At 37.3% G+C, this 19,319-nt stretch overlaps 2 protein-coding genes across 2 annotated transcripts; both read left to right on the top strand.

Moving 5' to 3' along the window:
* The first annotated feature begins 798 nt into the window (after window positions 1-798).
* LOC308649728 (trace amine-associated receptor 4-like) lies at window positions 799-4,536 on the top strand. The gene is made up of 2 exons (XM_081295512.1): window positions 799-1,825; window positions 2,712-4,536. Exon 2 carries the CDS (start codon window positions 2,773-2,775, stop codon window positions 3,814-3,816), a length of 1,044 nt encoding a protein of 347 aa, XP_081151638.1. The 5' UTR covers window positions 799-1,825; window positions 2,712-2,772; the 3' UTR covers window positions 3,817-4,536.
* Window positions 4,537-15,262: 10,726 nt separating this feature from the next.
* On the top strand, window positions 15,263-17,614 carry LOC308650499 (trace amine-associated receptor 5-like; the record flags this gene model as incomplete). The annotated part of the gene is made up of 1 exon (XM_081296509.1): window positions 15,263-17,614. One exon carries the CDS (start codon window positions 15,263-15,265, stop codon window positions 16,277-16,279), a length of 1,017 nt encoding a protein of 338 aa, XP_081152635.1. The 3' UTR covers window positions 16,280-17,614.
* Between the last annotated feature and the right edge of the window lie 1,705 nt (window positions 17,615-19,319).

The raw sequence follows: 19,319 nt of genomic DNA, 5'->3' as shown, positions 1-19,319 counted from the left end.
TAATTTTTTTCCACTTATTTACAATACATTATTAACTTGTTGAAGAGTTCCTGATTTAAGGGGAATACATATACACTAATATAATTTTAGGAATTTAATACCTGAGGAAAAATCATTACTCTTTTTCTCATTTCTTCAAAATTCTGCATACTTTTTTTTTTTACATTTTCAAAGTAATTATATTAAATGTCTAAAAGTATATTGTTTTTGTGTTCTGGGAAAAAAATTAGTAATTTCCTTAGCTTTACTATGTGATTGTGTATAGTGCTTTAATTGTTAGTCTTTTGTTGCTGATGCTTGGGGAAATATTATTGATAAAGAGAAAAAGGTACATCAATGTCCCTTGATGAAAGTGAGATGCCATAAAGGGCTTAACGTTATCTTATATTATTAAAAAAAAATATGGTGTAGGTCCCTTTTGAAAATGTCTTCAAAAGCAAGAAATCATGACTATGTCAAGTATTAAAAGAGCAAACAAAACCTCAGCTCCATTTAGCTTCATAGCAATTTTCTTTAGCAAAGCAGTATACCAGTAATCAGACTTGTGTTTGCTTACTTGTTTTTGTAATTCTGGCTCAGAGGTCAAGATAAAGTTAATATTAAGTCTTATCTTTGACATTACCTAAACAATACATCCATGTAATAATTTTAAAATAAATGTGTGTTCTACTTTATCTTCTTGTCTAAATCTAACACTTAGCTATTTAAATATTTCCTTAATATTTTTACCTATGCAAAAAGACAGGAGAAAATACTGTTAATCTCTAGAAGTGTTGCATTCCATGTTTTTTTAAAAAAAATGTTCACTTGACAAATGTAGGGAGTTAAATTATATAGATGCTTTCAGGGATTAGTTTTCAAAAATAAAATTTAAAACTTTAAATAACATACAATGAAGTATTGAAGACTGTTCTATCTTGTTTAGGGAATGCTATATCTATGAATATATAGCCACAGATTTTTATGTAATATTATGGTGATTCTTAGCTAACTTTAAGATAATTTTTAAGAGACTTTAAAAAAAAGTGGAGAAAACTTTAAATCACAAAAGCAGAAATGACAAAATGCAGTATAAAATTAATTTATTAAATAAGACAATTAAGTGTTTAAGATTTAATTATTTTTAGTCTCTTAGAGCTTAGGAACCAAAGTGATAAACAATAGAATAATTGGGGCTTTGTTTAAATTGATTGCACCTTATAGAGGAGCTGAATAAATATCCATCGTACATTTTAGTTTACTATGGCTTGATATACAATATTATGTTGGTACAATTTTTTAAATCTGAAGAAAAATACTAATCTGAGAAAGTAAATTACCAGAGCAAATAAGTAAAATATGATGTAATGGTAAGATTTCAAATAAAACATAGACTTTGGAAGTAACTATTGAGCTATTGTAGGAAATGGTGGAAATATTGATTTCAAAGGTGCTTATATTCTCATTAATATGTTTTTCATATCAGTCTGGTGAGGACATACTTATGGGTTCATTTCCCCCAATACATCAGTGAATTTGAGTCTCTTCTGTAGTCAAAGTCCACTTCTACAAGCAGTTGTTAGATGTCACAAATACTTGCCATTGGTCATCAGAATTATACATACAGCCAGTCCCTGAAAAAACAAACCAAACACCTTCATATTCTGGGTGAGTCAGTCTCATTAATTTTATGTAATAAGGACAACAGCATACAGGATACAAAATAACAGATTAAACAATAAAAACTTCTGTATGTCAAATTTGTTACCAATGCAAGGCTTGAAATCAGTGGCAAGAAGTCTTCAAACCTGAATTTGAATTTGTGACTGCCTCTGCTAAGTGAAAGGTAACAACCCATATGATTTACAGAATCTATCATTTGAGTTATTTTCTCCCTTTTCAGACATTGTTCATGTATAACCTAATAATCTAATAACCATAATAAGCATATTTTTAGTTTGCTATAATATTGCTCTAAATTCTAAAAACTATGTTCTTAACATTGGAAAGAGAAATAGTCCCTTATCTGAATAATACATAATAAGTGGCAGGATCAAAATTCTTTTTTTTTTTTTAAAAAAAAAGCAACACAGTCTTCAAATTATAATTATGGTTTAGGCAAAACATGAAATAATAGTTCTACAGCTTTTGATCATTCTTGAGGGTATTTTTAATATTATTTTTTATTTATAGTGATTTTATTTATTTATTTTTATGTGGTGCTGACGATCCAACCCAAGGCCTCGCAAATGCTAGGCAAGCGCTCTGCCACTGAGCCACAATCCCAGCCCCTCTTGAGGGGTTTTATCTGGAAAATGGGTTAATATAAATGGAAAATGAAAAATTCTTGTTCTGACTTTGAATTTGGATCCTGATGAAGAGTTACCTATTAATGCAACTGAAACCTTCATTCACCTGTACTGCTTGTATGTTGGGTATCTAAATATCAATTCAGTTTTCTTTAGTCCCTTCTGACTCAAGGATGGTCCTTGGTCAAATAGCATTGGCCTCTCCCAAGAGCTTTGGAGAAATTCCGACTCTAGCTTCTACCCAGAATCAAAATCTGGGTTTAGAAAGATCCCTATGTGATTCATACGCACCTGAATATTTAGGAGGGGGAGCTCTTGGTCAGTGGGGAGTTCAAACACAGATTGGAAGTGCAGACTTCCTGGGCTTGTACAGAAAGTTACCCTGCTAATGATTTTTACTGTTTTTTTTTCTTTCTTTAACAGAAAGAAAGGAAATACAGTACTTTCGAAAAAGATCCATAATACCACCAACAGGATAAAGACGATGAATTCACCTGACCTTCGGAATCTTCCAGAAGTAGAATTTTGCTTTGCTTTCATTAACAATTCATGCCCCAGGAAAGAGAGGTCCATGCCCATTGTCTGTGCCATGTATGTGGTCACGATCGGCGCTATACTGCTGACCATGCTGGGCAACATGGCTGTGATCATTTCCATCACCCACTTCAAACAGCTCCACTCCCCCACCAACTTCCTGATCCTCTCCATGGCCACCACTGACTTTCTGCTAAGCTGTGTGGTCATGCCCTTCAGTATAATCAGGTCCATCGAGTCCTGCTGGTACTTTGGAGACCTCTTTTGCAAAGTCCACAGCTGCTGCGACCTTATGCTCTGCACCACCTCTATTTTCCACCTCTGCTTCATCTCAGTTGACCGCTATTATGCTGTTTGTGACCCTTTGCATTATGTCACCAAAATCACAATACCTGTTATAGAGGTCTTTCTACTCATCAGTTGGTCCATTCCCATATTTTTTGCCTTTGGCCTGGTATTCTCAGAATTAAACATAATTGGTACAGAAGATTTTGTTGCAGCTATTGTCTGTACAGGTTTATGTGTGTTGATATTTAATAAGCTCTGGGGGGTGCTTGCCTCCTGTATAGCTTTCTTTTTCCCTGGCACAGTCATGGTGGGGATTTATATACACATTTTTACAGTAGCTAGAAAGCATGCTAAGCAGATTGGCATGGGCCCTAGGATGAAAGAGGCTGGCTCAGAAAGCAAGACAAAGGCAGCATCCAAAAAGGAAAGCAAGGCCACCAAGACTTTAAGCATAGTCATGGGAGTGTTTGTGTTATGCTGGCTGCCCTTTTTTCTCTTGACAATCATAGACCCTTTCATTAATTTTACAACCCCTGAGGATTTGTATAATGTCTTCCTCTGGCTGGGGTATTTAAATTCCACTTTCAATCCCGTTATATACGGCATGTTTTATCCTTGGTTTCGCAAGGCATTGAGGATGATAGTCACAGGAATGATCTTCCGCCCCGACTCTTCCACCCTAAGCCTGTTTCCCGCTCATCCTTAGACATTGCTCCCCATCCTCGAAGATTCTTTTCTCAAAGGGAATTTTAGGTATTCTTACTTCCCAAAGACAGTAGCACAAACTGACTCAACAAGGAGATTCTTCCAGATGGTATAACAGGCTCCTAAGCATGAGCAGTAAAGCTAGCTTTCCTGGCATACAAAAAGCATCACAGTCCATTTCTGGATTCCTGGCAAAGGCACCTCCAACAAAAAGAAGCTCTCTCCAAAGTCTTTCTGATTTCTGAATTTCCAAAATTAACAATTTAGAATCTCACTTCTATTGGCTTGCATCACATAGATTTTTTTCTTTTAACTTATAAACATCCAGGGAGAAGACATTCCAGTCTTTACAATCATTGACGGCCATGTAGTGTATCAGAGTGGATCTTATCTCTTTTGAGATAATTATTGCCTATTAGGGGAGCCAGAGAGCTGGAACATGGGTAGCCTAGGCTATGGAAGTTGTGAGTGACAGGAGAGGGAAGAAGGAAGCAGAGAGAGAGCTACCTCAAATTTTATTGGTTCTGACTTAAGCCTCTTTTCAGAAAAAAATTGATGTGAGGTTCACAATATTTGATAAAATTGGACTTTAATTAAGTGATAAGAATGAATAAAGAGTTGAAGAAAATATTCTTTCTCCCAATATATACTTTCAAACTAGATATACAAGTGTCCTGCATATATCTGTATAGCAGATATATCTGTCTTTTAGAATATGTGTCAATGTATGTATGAGTGTGTGTCTGTGTGTACACACATACAAATTATTCACCAAGACTAAACTCCAAGCACAAACCTGATGTTCTCTCCCTTTTCCAGAGTTTTAGGGTAGTATCTATTATCTCATTGAATGTCTTTTCTCCCAGCCTTTTGACTTTCTCTACTCCTTCCTACCCATAAACTTATTTCACCAAATCTTTGTCTCTTCTATTCTTGTCTTCATCTTTTGTAATAATTCTTGTAGTGATATCAGAATAATTGGTTAAATAGACTGTTCTCTGATCTGTCCAAATGACATCAAACCTCTATGTAAGACATCTTGATCCCAAGGTTTCTAACTTAATGAACGTTTCATGAACATGTGTGCAGTTTCGAATCTACCCTCACTCAAGCATATGTATTGAGAAAATACTCATTATTCCAAAACACTTTTAATAAAACATCTCTATTCAATTGAGAATCCCCCAGCACTCTCTTGATCTACATGTTCTATTGAACATTTTAGCTTCCAGAGGTCAGTATTTGTAATTTGATAAGTTGAATATAGCATTTTAAGTTACTGAGATGTTTCACTAAATTACCACAGTTAGCACAACAGTAGTTGAAATAAAAATTGGATTTTGAGATATTCAGCAGCTGATTTATTATCTTGTGATTGCAGGAATTTAATCCTTTAGGGGATTTCTTTTGACTATTCTTGAAGGTAGCACTCAGAGGCTAGGGTGTTTCTTTTTGAAGAGTCAAAAGAGCAGGAGGTGTTTTTCAGGCTTCAGGTCGAGTTAGATCTCAGTGAAAGTCTCGAAGGGGCAATAGGTCACCTTATAATAGCTGGAGCATTTTACGGTTCACTTTCTATTATAAATGTCCTTTCCTGTCTGGGATTTAACCAGGACATCTACAAGGAAGAATCTAAGAGAATGAATATGAAAGGCAGTCATTCATTCAGTATGTACTCATTTTCTCAAATGATCCTCAATGTAACACAAAATATGTGACAATCACAAGAAACTGTGGTTTGAGGACAAGAAGTGATCCTCTTCATAGATAAGCATTTACTCGGACCAGTAAATTGAAGAAAAATGAGAAGTAGAAGGAAACCTCTGTTTCAGTCATAATAATTTTTTACCTTATCAAAGGACTTTTACAACTTACAAAGGTGTCCATAAACTTTATTAGCTCAATTTTTTTTCTCCGAATATCTCCACATGCTCTTGCTAGGCTAACCCAAAGAGAAATGAAGCATCCCCAACATTATTGTTATTTTAACTCTCGTCTTTCCAAAACTCATATAGGTTGAACAGAGTAATCATAACCTCATGATGAGGATGACTACTATGGGTACTCTGGCTGTGTGTTGAAGAGCTTCACTTCTGCTCTCCAAATCTCACACATGTCCCTTTCATGGGGAATCCAGAGAGAGATTGAGCAAAAGCAGTTTCCAGCTTAAGTTGACAAAACACAATAAGTGGCCATGAACAACTTATTTTGCATGGCTGAACCTCCACCTCTGATCATTAAACAAGACCAATAATGCCTTTTCTGTTATGGTAGAGATCAATGGCTTTGCACACAAGTGGTGACCAATAAATTATTACCATTATTAACTTTTTTTCTCATGAAGATTTTTAAAAACTTTTAGAGTTTAAAGATTTTTTAAGAAAATTTTCTAAAGATCCTTATGAAAGTAGAATAAAACCTTTTTTTGGTTAGAAATTTTTATTTGCTTTAGAAATTTTTATTTTTATTTTCCTCTAGACAGTGCCTTGCTATATTGCCCAGTTTGGTCTCAAATTCCTGGGCTCAAGTGATCCTCCCACCTCAACCTCCTGAGTAGTCATGACTACAGGCAGGTGCCACCAAGCCTGCCTAGCTTTTTACTTTTATTATTCTAATTTGTTATATATGACAGCAAAATGCATTACAGTTCATATTATATGTATGCAGCACAATTTTTCATATCTCTGGTTGTATACAAAGTATATTCACACCATTTGTGTCTCCATACATGTGCTTAGGGTAATGATGTCCATCTCATTCCACTGTCTTTCCTGTCTTCATGCGCCTTCCCTTCCCCTCCCACCCCTCTGCCTATCTAGAGTTTGTCTAATCCTCCCATGCTCCCCCTCCCAACCCCACTATGAATCAGCCTCCTTATATCAGAGCAAACATTTGGTATTTGTTTTTCTGGGATTGGCTAACTTCATTTAGCATTATGTGCTCCAACTCCATCCATTTACCTGCAAATGTCATGATTTTATTCTCTTTTACTGCTGAGTAATACTGTGTATATATGCCACATTTTTTTACCCATTCATTTCCTGAAGGACATCTAGGTTGATTCCAGAGTTTAGCTATTGTGAATTGTGTGCTATAAACATTGATGTGGCTGTGTTCCTGTAGTGTGCTGTTTTTAAGCCCTTTGGTTATAGACTGAGGAGTGGGATAGCTGGGTCAAAAAATGGTTCCATTCCCAGTTTACCAAGGAATCTCCATACTGCTTTCCATATTGCTGCACCATTTTGCAGTCCCACCAGCAATGTATGACTGTACCTTTTTCCCCACATCCTCGACAACACTTATTGTTGCTTGTGTCTTAATAGCTGCCATTCTGACTGTAGTGAGATGAAACTTTAGAGTAGTTTTGATTTGTCTCTCTCTAATTGCTAGAGATATTGAACCTTTTTTCATATATTTGTTGATTGATTTTATATCCTCTTCTGAGAAGTGTCTGTTCAGTTTCTTGGCCCATTTATTGATTGGATTATTTGTTTGTTTGGTGTTTAGCTTTTTGAGCTCTTTATATACTCTAGAAATTAGTGCTTTATCTGATGTGTGAGGGGTAAAAATTTGCTCCCAAGCTGTAGACTCTCTCTTCACCTCACTGGTTGCTTATTTTGATGAGAGGAAGCATTTTAGTTTGAATCCATCCCATTTATTAATTCCTGATTTTAATTCTTGAGTTATAAGAATTTTATTATGAAAGCTGGGGCCTAGTGCCACATGATGAACATTAGGGCCTACTTTTTCTTCATTAGGCACAGGGTCTCTGGTTTAATTCCTAGGTCCTTGATCCACTTTGAGTTGAATTTTGTGCATGAAAGATATGGGGTTTAATTTCATTTTGTTGCATATGGATTCCGATTCCCTAGCACCATTTGTTCAAGAGGCTATCTTTTCTTCATTGTATGTTTGTGGTACCTTTGTCTAATATAACTGTAATTATGTGGGTTAGTCTCTGTGTCCTCTATTCTTTACCATTGGTCTGAAGTTTTCTTTTGTTGATGTGTCTTTGCCTGGTTTTGAAATCAGGGTGATATGAGTTTGGAAGTGCTCCCACTTATTCTATTTCTTGAAATAAATCAAAGAATATTGATATTAGTTCTTCTTTAAAGGTCTTGTAGAACTTGGTTGTGTATCTATCAGGTCCTGAGCTTATCTCAGTTGATAAGGTTCTGATGGTGTCTTCTATTTTCTTGCTTGAAATTGATCTGTTTAAATTGTGTATATCTTCCAGATTCAATTTGAGCAAATAATATGGCCCTAGAAATTTGTCAATGCCTTTAATATTTTCTATTTTATTGGAGTACAAGTTTTCAAAATAATTTCTAATTATCTTCTGTATTTCTGTAGTGTCTGTTGTGATATTTCCTTTTTCATCATGGATGTTAGTAATTTGAGTTATCGCTCTCTTTCTCTTCATTAGCATGGCTAAGAGTTTGTCAATTTTACTTATCTTTTCAATGAACCAACTTTTTGTTTGTCAAATTTTTCAGTTGTTTCTTTTGTTTCAATTTCATTGATTTCAGTTCTGATTTTAATTATTTCCTGTCTTCTGCTGCTTTTGGTGTTGATTTGTTCTTCTTTTCTAGGGCTTTGAGATGTAATGTTAGGTTATTTGTTTGTTGACTTTTTCTTCTTTTAAGGAATGAACTCCATGCAATGAACTTTACTCTTAGTTCATTGCCTTTATAGTGTCCCAGAGATTTTGATTTGTTTCATCTGTGTTCTCATTCACCTCTAAGAATTTTTTACTCTCCTCCTTGATGTCTTTTGCAACCCATTGTTCATTAAGTAGCATATTATTTAGTCTCCAGGTGTTGGAGTAGCTTTTATGTTTTATTTTATCATTGATTCCTAATTTCATTCCATTATGATCTGATAGAACAAGGTTGTATCTCTACTTTTTTATATTTGCTAAGAGTTGCTATCCCAATAACTCTTACATTTGGTCTTTTCATGCTATTCCATATTTTTTGAATGTTCTGCTGCCACAGTCTGGCTGTGCACAAATCACTGGGCCGCCACAAAGCACTTGTATGTTCAAACAGGAAACTTTATTGCCTGAACTCCAACAGCACACCATGCACACTCCCCAGGAACTCTCCCGAATGCCACCCACTCGGCCCCCTCTCCGGCACAGCATACGAACTCCCCAGGAAATCCCTGCAAGAACTCCAAGGTGGACAGCAGGGGTCTATATACAATTGAATCAATCCAGCATCATCTTAATGGCTCGCCTCTCAACCATTACTTCTGGCAAAATGCCAGGCATCATCCCGACTTGGCTGTGGCCCTCAACATTCTGCTCAAGGTTTCTTACCATTTTCACTGTGTGGTCTATATTCTTTTCAAGATTATATATTTTGTAGGGGGGATAGGAAGGGCAGCAGAATAGAATAGACATTATGATTGATGTATGTATATAGGTGACTCTATGACCAGTGTGATTCTGCAATCTGTACAATTAGAAAAATGAGAAATTATATCCCAATGATGCAAATGTATGAATTGCCAAGATCATTGTAATGTCATGTGTAGATAATAATAAAAAAAATTACCCCCCCCAAAAAAAGATTATATATTTTGTCTTCATTGTCTGAGGTCCTGTCTTCCAAGTGGTCTAATCTATTGGTGATGCTTTCAATTGAACTTTTTATATGATTTATTGTTTCTTTCATTTCAAGGATTTCTGTTTGTTTTTTTAGAACTTCTATCTCCCTATTGAAGTAATCTTTTACTTCCTGTATTTGTTTATGTAGCTATTTGTCAAAATGATCTTTTGCTGCCTGTATTTGCTCTCTTATATCATCCTTTAATTCACAGAACATTTTAATTTTGTACATCCTAACCCTTCTCTGTGATTTCTTCTGTTGTGCTGGCCATGGATTCTAATAATGTGGTATCTTGATTTGTTTGGGGCACTTTCTTCCTTTGTCTTTTCATATTTCTTGTGTGTCTTTCTTTATAGCACTGTGGATCCAAGGAGTTACCATTTTTACACTGTAGGCTTATAGTGCCTCTGTAGGAATCCAATACCTCTCCTTTGAGATGAAAGACAATGTTAACAAATCCCAATATGAACAATATACACCCTACCAAAAAAAAATGTTTGCTATTAAGATGTTTAGAGTTAGGTCACAATGTACAGAAATGGTGAATTCAATTATTATCTACAATATACTTGGTAAGTTTGTAAAAGTGTTTACAGTTTCTGATGGTGGACAAAAAACTGGGGGTGAGGAGTAGGATGATATGCTGAGGAAGTAGGAAGTGAGGATATAGAGTTATTATATCTTAGGAATTGTTAAATAGAAATCTAAAGAAGATTAGTAGCATGAGAAGGGAGAGGAAGTAATTTGGGGTAGACAAGTAAGTGGGAAGATAATAGAGTACATAAAATGAACACAGATATATATTAATAAAAATAAAAATATTAAAATAATAGAAATTGGTGGAAAAGAAGAAAAAACTAAAAAGAATATACAACACAACTGTAATATACTATTCAGACATCCCAGACCTTGAAATCCTAAGTTATGCAAAGTATTTGGTTTTACATATATTGGGGATAAGAGGGTGGGAGAATAGAGAGGGAGGGGGAAAAATCTTGAAGGAAGAAACAGGTATTATTTTGGTTGGAGATCAGTATGGTTCCTGCTTCCCTTCTCATCCAATAGGTGGGGTCATCTGTTGTTAGGTGGTATCTCCGCCCTCAGGATGGTGAAGGTAACCAGGGTGTCACTGTGCCAGGTGAGTAGCTGCTGAGGAGAGGGGGGAGTTAGAAACTGGGTACCTGGCCAGCCAGAGTTCCAAACTGGGAGTTGCTCCCACTGAAAATGGTGATGAAGGTCGCCCAAGATGGAGGCGCCTGCTTTCAGTGGTGGATTGTTGAGTCTGGTGAGGGGAGCTGAGCGATGGTTTGGGACAATGAGTTCAGAGATGAGCTCTGTGGTTTCCAGTGTGTGGCTGCCGGCTGACTTCAGAGCCTGTGTGAGGTTCTCGGGTGCAGGCAGGCCACTGTGTGTAGGGGACTGTCTTCGCTGCTGCAGAGTCTCAAGATGGTGGTGACCAGGGGATCCCCACGTTGCTAGATAGGGGTCCATACAGGAGTGCAAGCTGGAGTTCCTATTTGTTGGAAGCTGCTAGGTGTCCTGTGTGGGAGCGACATCAGTGATTTCTTCTTGGGTGGGTGGCCGAAAGTTCTGTGTGGGTGCTGCTGCTGCGGATGGTCTTGCTCAGGTACCAGTATTTCTGCATGGGTGAGTAGTTAGGAGACCTACTCTGACACTGAGGCCTGAAGCCCTGGATGGGCACAGGACTGTGATTCTTGTGCAGGAATCACAGGAATATTGCTCGCAGAGAAGCAGTATTCTCATTTGAATATTTGAATCCCAGGTCATGAAGCAACACAGAATGCTGCCTCCCTCTGGCCTGCCATCTTGGATCCCCCTGGTAGTAGCATTCTTGACCATAAATGATGATTAAGTAGCTATTGCTAACATCCCATGACACCTTTGATATCACTAAATTACAGAGGTACATTCCAAATTAGGAGGTGCTGTGATACTGAGACTATTTTAAATCAGTTATCTGGGATACTCCCCTTTGTGAATTTTATTCACAGTTAACAATTGAAAGAGTGCACTATACCTGGCTAGGGACCTGAGGCAGAACTCAATTTCTGAGCACACATAAAATCTATGCATCTTTCTTGGAGCAAAATTAAAAACGTTCTCCCTTTGGTTAAAATCATACAGATTTACTACAAAGAACGAAACAAAACTTCAAGCACTAAAAAAAAGTACAATGAAGGCAATAACTCCAAAACAGACCAGAGAGAGCCACTGTCAGCTCCTCTCCTGTATAAATTGGCCCATAGAAATATTTAAGTTCAGTTTTGCTATACCTGTTTTCTTCATATCTGTCTTTAGCACTTAATAATGTATCATGACTATAATGGTTAATAGCAAAGAAAAAAATCTTTCCTGGATTGTTGAACCAGAGTATACTCTTCATTTGCCTTTGAAACACATTCAAGTTATTTAATTTCATGTTTTGTTTTTTGTTTCATTTGCCTTTTGGTACAAGGGGGTTGAACTCAGGGGTACTCAACCACTGAGCCATATCCCCAGCCCTATTTTTGTATTTTATTTACATAACTGTATTATTAGCTTTAATAATTGCAGAATATTTTATTGCATGGTATATACTGCAGTTTCTTTAATCCATCCCATATTAGAGAGTATTCAGATTGTTTACATTTTTCACTACTATTAACAATATTCCATAGAATATCCTTTAGCATGCAGTTTATCTTTGTATGGTTATCTCTCTGGGATGTATTACTTGAATTTGTACTGATAATTCCAAGATTCATAATAATAATAACTTTTACTTCCACCCTTGCTCCAGAAAGGATTTAAGAATAATTTATATGAATGTGTACAAGAAGGAGAAATACCCAAATTAATTTTTAAACTTAAAAAAAAAAGCAGAACAAAGAGAGAAGTGAGATTAGAAAAATAAGGTGAAGACACTGGATCCAGGAATGGTTCCAGGTCATATAACTGAGTCCAATGAACTTGAACCCTAAATCCTACCCCCAGGCCAATGCTTTTGTTCTCACCACCACCCTCTCTGCTCCTTTCAAATCCCTTCCTGGTTCCCCCCTGTTCCCATGCTACATCTGGAGACCACAGACCCTTACAGCCAAAACAACTCTGTTAAAGCAACCGCACCACAATGTCTAAGTGAAGTTGACCTCCATGTCTCATAACTTGCCTTGTACCTAGTGGTAGGAGAAAGCTGCTAATTAAAGTCACACTGTTGACCAGTATTTTCATAGCATTCTTACAGTGCTGGCTTGTCTAGGCTGTGATGAATCACATTCGATGCATGATCCTTCTGTGACTAATATATGCCAGGCACTGAAACAGGCATCAAGCCCTATGGTTAAATTATACAAACTCCTTATCTCATGAAGATTGTGATTGATGGAGCCCTGAAAAGAAATAAGGTCTTAATGGCTGCTAAACAATAAGGAAGTATAAGAATTAAAGAAGCACATAAGTAGGACATGGAGTCCAAGCTTTGGAAATCTAGGATCAATTATTTCAGCATTAAGTACAGTGCAGAGGAGGCTATGTACAGCACAGTGGGGAGATTTAAAAGAGATCAGAAAATTCCTATATTCAAGACATTTACCAGCACACTGGGGTAAAATATTAATTCCTTGAGGACAATTCCAAAAGCATCATAAAAGAGAAATTCAAGCAAATATCTGACACCAGGTATAAATACAGAGAGGATATAAAATAAAGGCAATATAAGAAATCAATTTTTATTAATTGCTTATTATGATTCAGGTGACTGGTTTGTATTTTATTAATCTTCTAAATATTTTAACACCCCTTACAACTTGTATATTAGAACTTTTGATTCTCGGAAAGGTTAAGCAACTTTTCTGAGACCAAATAGCTCATATGTTAGGAGCAAGATTTAGAACCAGTTCTCTCTCTCTATAAAGTCCTATTGTTTGCATTGTCTAATGATTACCCCTGCCTTTCCTTTGTCAACATTTAATTTACCTTTATTGGATTGCATAGGTTCTACTAAATGTGGGTAGTTCTGTACTCCATACACAAGTTCTGAAATTGCTTCTTTGTTTGCATCTCTAAAAAAGTAGCTTCCCAGGTTTTTTGTTTGTTTGTTTGTTTGTTTTAATTCCCACTTTATTGGCCTTACAGCAAATTTGCTCATCTGGCTTACAAATATGACTAGAAGCAGTTTTTGGAAACTTACTTCTTGTCTCAAATGCTTCTGAGGACACATGGGCTTCGTAAGGGTCCTCAGCTAGAATTTCTTCCCTGCTGGAATATCTCCTTACAGCCTTTCCCTCCCCATGACCAACATTTAGAACTCTCCTCGGGTAATGATTTGCTAAAAAGAATTAATTCTCAACTTTTGCTCATATTGAGAAACTCACAGAAAGAATTCTAAAGTAGAAGGGATGTATGGAACTTACGGAAAATGAAATAAAATAAAATGGAATTTGATAAATATTAACATTAAATATTTTAATTGTCTATAGTTGTAGATAGAAACTATCCACACATAAGAAAATAGAGTACCTTTGTGAATAACCCAGAACTCAGGAGTGAAAGAAAAGGTATATCTAAATCCATTATCTTTAAATTTCATCTCTAATTAATTTTCAGAGTAAATAATCCCATATTGAGAAAGAAACCTAAACAACAGAGACTTGTGAATAGTGCAAACTAGGTCCCTTGGTACTCCTCCACTGCCCATTTGTATCCCACTACATGGGGAGCTGTTTCTATGGAAAGTATAAATCATGAACTGGTAGCACATCTGTCATCTGTGGGGAGAGAGTATTCTACATTCCTAATCTCTACCTGCTTACACAGAAAACCTTCCTGTGAAGTGACTCTGACTCCTACCTGTGTAAGTAGCTTGGAAACCCTGGATTCAGATCATTAGAATTTTTTAATAGTTTACAGACTAGTGTTTGTTATACAAAATACTTTCTCATATAGTCTCTCAGATAGTTCTTCCAAGATGTGTAAACACTGTGTATAATCTTTAGAAAATGTGCAGTATGAAAAACTAAAATAGGGCAATTTTTTATTCTTTTGATTATGTGCCTGCTGAGTTTTTCATTTTGGAAAAATTGGCCTAATTAAAAGCTTTAATTGATTTTAATTTATTGTCAATTTAATTATTGAAGAGAGGTGAAAAAATTTCCTTTTCCTGAAGCGATGATTTCTTAACAAAAATTAATTTGTCACTTGGCTCAGATTCATACCTTTAAATGTCACTTTACATTTGACAAGTACTTTATTAACATGGGAAAGACACCCTTTAAATAATTTTATTCTAAATAGTATCACATGATCAGTTTTTCCTTGAAGGAATATTTAACTTATATCCTTCTCTTTCCATAAGGATCTTGTGTGAACCATTCAGACAAACCAAGGCTAGCAGAAGTAAGTTCAACAAAACCTTGAACTCTATGCTACTTTTGATTTTCAGTGCACTTTTTTGGGGGGTGGATACTAAGGATTGAACCTAGGGGTATTTTACAATTGAGTTGCATTCTTAGTCTCAGCCCTTTTTCTTTATTTATTTTAAAAATTTAAGCCAGGGTCTCATTGAGTTGCCAAAGGTCTTGCTAAGTTGCTAAGGCTGTCCTCACATTTGCAAGCCTGCCTCAGCCTCCAGAGTCACTAGGATTATAGGCATGTACCACCACACCCAGCTTCCAGTGCACTTTTGATTCAGTACCCAGGGAAACTGTACTAGGTTCAATTGACATTAGTTTTCTCTTTTGCTCTCATTTTCTGATTTTTTAGCAGAAAAAAAAATATGTACTTTTTTTTTTTTAATTTTGGTGGCCAGTTCCAAAGAGAGAAGAGTAGAACTTATCAATGAGAGCTGTCTTCACCCGTGGTGGTGCTGAAGAACTACCTGCAGCATTCTGCTACCAGGTGAATGGGTCTTGCTCCAGGACAGTCCATCCTCTGGGTATCCAGCTGGTCATCTACCTGTCCTGTGCAGCAGGCATACTTACTACAGTCCTAGGGAATCTGTTTGTGGTATTTTCTGTGTCCTACTTTAAAGTGCTTCACACTCCCACTAACTTCTTACTGCTCTCCCTGGCCCTGGCTGACATGCTGCTGGGTCTTCTGGTGCTGCCACTAAGCACGGTTCGCTCTGTGGAGAGTTGCTGGTTCTTTGGGGACTTCCTCTGTCGTCTGCACACCTACTTGGACACTCTTTTCTGCCTCACCTCCATCTTCCATCTCTGTTTCATTTCCATTGACCGTCACTGTGCCATCTGCGACCCCCTGCTCTATCCCTCCAAGTTCACAATCAGGGTGGCCCTCAAGTATATCTTAGCAGGGTGGGGAGTGCCAGCAGCTTATACTGCCATCCTCCTCTACACAGATTTTGTAGAAAGAGGACTTAGCCAGTGGCTGGAAGAGATGCCTTGTGTGGGCAGTTGCCAGCTGCTGTTCAATAAGTTTTGGGGCTGGTTAAACTTCCCTGCATTCTTTATCCCCTGCCTCCTCATGATTAGCTTGTATGTGAAGATCTTCGTGGTTGCAACCAGGCAGGCTCGACAGATCAGCACCTTGAGCAAAAGCTTGGCTGGGGCTGCCAAGCGTGAGAGAAAAGCTGCCAAGACCCTAGGCATCGCTGTGGGCATCTACCTCATGTGCTGGATTCCCTTCACCATGGACACCCTGGTGGACAGCCTCCTTAACTTTGTCACACCACCACTCATCTTTGACATCTTTATCTGGTTTGCCTACTTCAACTCAGCCTGCAACCCCATCATCTCCGTCTTTTCCTACCGGTGGTTCAGGAAGGCACTGAAACTCATCCTGAGCCGGGAGATCTTCTTGCCACGGACCCCCACTATTGATTTGTACCAAGAATAACTCCTTCTGCTGAATGCAGGCAGGAATCCTGTAGGAAGGCATGGTGGGAAGGATGAGTGGCACCGGAGCTGTGGGTTGCGTGGTGTCATGAGTTTGTAGGTAGCTTCCAGGGTTCAAGTGCAGGAGAAAGATAGCTTAATTTGGAAAGAGATGAGTGCTCCTCTTATTCAGTGCTCTCATAGTAGAATGTAGGGAAAGGAGAGAGCTAAGTCATCTAAAGACGTCGTGGATAAGCCACAATGCAGGGGAAATATTTGGCTCCTAAGTCATTGCTTCCTTGAAACAACTAAGATGCAGAGGTGGAAGGATAGAGCTCCCTGGTTCTGCCACATGAAGCAGCATGGTGAGACTTCAGCTATCTTTGAATCTTCCATCTCCCTTGCCTTATAGTGTCCTCATTCATAAAACCTGGGGTTTGTACTGTTTTCTCTCTAAAGTGTCCTGAAGCTAAAATATTGCCTAGTATAATATTGGAAACCTTGTTTAAATCATAATTTCACTTCACATTTTTAAGTCATTGTCAAGAGTTTGAAATACCTCTTTTTTCAAAATGTTCATTTTAGAATTCCTGTCCTCTTGGAAGTCAACCACTAAATAGAATTATAAGTCAGACTTATTTATTTTAATGATCATTGAGTAAATATATTATGTTCCTGAAGGAATGTTTTCATTTTTTAAAATTATTTTAGTAAGTGATAATTATTCCCATCTTATCATTTTAATTATTCCCTCCTTTAATCACCAGTTAGAATCACTATCTTTCCACTAGCACGAGCTCATGGTTTTCACTGGGAAAACAAGTACCTGTGTCACATACTTCTCAGAATTGGATCAAGTGTGTCTCAGCAGCCATTACTAGCAATGGCAATAAATCTGTGAGTAGGACTGGTATTAAAAATCAGGAAGGAGAATCAGCTTCTAGAGAATCATAGAAACACAGAGACATGAGTATAATGGTGCAGTCTCTATTACCAATGAATCAGGGAGGAAGGAGAACAAGAATCAGACCTGTGATGGATACCGCATGGGGAGCTTAAGCTGATGGGTGGACAGGTAAAGACCTGACCCCAGGACTTGAAGTCCAGTTCATCATCATTACTTATGAGAACAGGGTATAAAAAGCAAATGTTTTGCACCTGGCAAAAATGTTTTGCCCTTGGAAAAATGGAAACCTGCTTTACATATCAATTTTCTGAGACTCTGATGTCTAAACAGAATGTTTCTGGTGATACTTTATTATGGGGTTATTGTCCTTCTCCCTTACTGAGTGAGAATTAACTATACTAAGGCAAATATTCTTACTTTTTTGTGCTATGACTGTTTTGACACTCTGGTTATGATCATAGACTCCCATCTCATAACAAGACCTTCAAGTGAATAAAACTGTTTTAAGGTAGCATTGTAAAAGAAAATAGTTACTTTGAAATATAGTTATCATGAAGTAGCACAGGTCAACACACAGCACAGACTTGAGATCTGTTCCTGATCCCCCAGCTGGTATTCATGCCATTTAGATATGGTGACAACCTCAGTGCATCTTTGTTCGTCTGGATATGGTCTGGATATTATGGCTGACTGTGTCCTCACTTCCTTATCCCAGGAACCTAGCATAATATCGCCCACACAGTAGGAACTCAATCAGTATTTATTGAATGTTTGACTCAGGCAATATTATTCCATCTGAGTTCATTTAGAGAAATACAACTTCACCATTTTGCTTGTAAGTATTAATGAAGGTCAAATGAGGAAAAAAGACATTAATAACGAGAATTATTAAATTGGTCTCACAATTTTTTTCTAACTTGCTATTGGGTTAACTGCTATAGTCCAGTGAGATTTTAATTATTCTTTGTTAGGCATGGATAAGACGTTGGTTAGCTTTCTGCTGATTGCTCAGAGACTGCACCTTTTTTTTTTTTTTTGAATGACTATGCCACTGTGAATCTTTGACTCTGTCCCTGGTGCTGATTTCCTTGTGAACTCCAGGAAGATGTCTCTGTCCTAAGATGAGAACTTCAGGTGATGCTTGTCACCCCAGACTTTGGTGACAAGTCTTTGAAGTGACTGGGTCTCATTCACTCTCATGTCTCATTCATGTCTCATGCATTTGTCAAATCAGTGTTTTCTACATTGTGCTGAATAAATGTTCATTAGTTGAAAAAAATAATACTAAGGGAGAAATTAAAAAGGTCAGAGATGTCATTGAGAAAACCTTAGTTATTTTCTTCTGTCCTGTCTCTCTCAATTCACTCTCTTATGAATTTGTAGAGAAAACGCATTTGATAAGATTTGTCAAAGAATTTTGTTTTTGTTGTTAGGTTTCATTTTCTCAATTATTTCAGGGAAGAAGTGCTTATTTCTCACCTAATGGCCATGGCCTCCTTTCTCCATGGCATCAGAACCTTTCCTCCATAGATGAAGATGTGGCTGTTGAGAGAGGCTCCAGGAAAGCCCTCTCTCCCTGTCTCTTGCTCCTCCCTGCGTCCAGGAATATTTGAGATTTGGCTGAAGCTCCAGAGGCCACTCCAGAACCAGTAATGACATTATCAGGGAATCATGGCACCCTTAACAAAAGGTGCTTTAGATTTAAAAACTATATTTAAATCATAATTTAAATCATAATCACAATATTTAAATCATAATAACCAAACCAAAGCCAGAAATCTCTTCTTTCAGTTTTACTATTACTTAATAAACTCTAATATGTTTAAGCCAGTCTGTGCCAAATCCAAATCCTGAGAGATATGACTTAACACACAACACAGCAGAGGCGTACCAACAGCACTTGCTCACCCTACCTTTCCCAACCACTAGGTGGGGCTGCCTGCTCGGTTCTGCTCTTCATAGACTACCCTGATAATTTGTTCCAGTTGAGGCACTAACTGGTCTCTTGCTAAAAAGATGGAACCACAAAATCAAAGGGGTCTGCATCACAGATATTGAGGACAGCTGCACATAATAGTGCTCCTGATTCACACCAGACTTCACATGAACAAGAAATAAACTTCTCTTATGTTAAAGTTACAGAGATTGTTGAGGT

Source organism: Spermophilus citellus (genome assembly GCF_964194105.1).
Source record: "Spermophilus citellus genome assembly, chromosome: 5".
Lineage (NCBI taxonomy): Eukaryota > Metazoa > Chordata > Mammalia > Rodentia > Sciuridae > Spermophilus > Spermophilus citellus.
The sequence above is the reverse complement of the archived record's forward strand: the minus strand, read 5'-3'. Positions and strand labels throughout refer to the sequence as shown.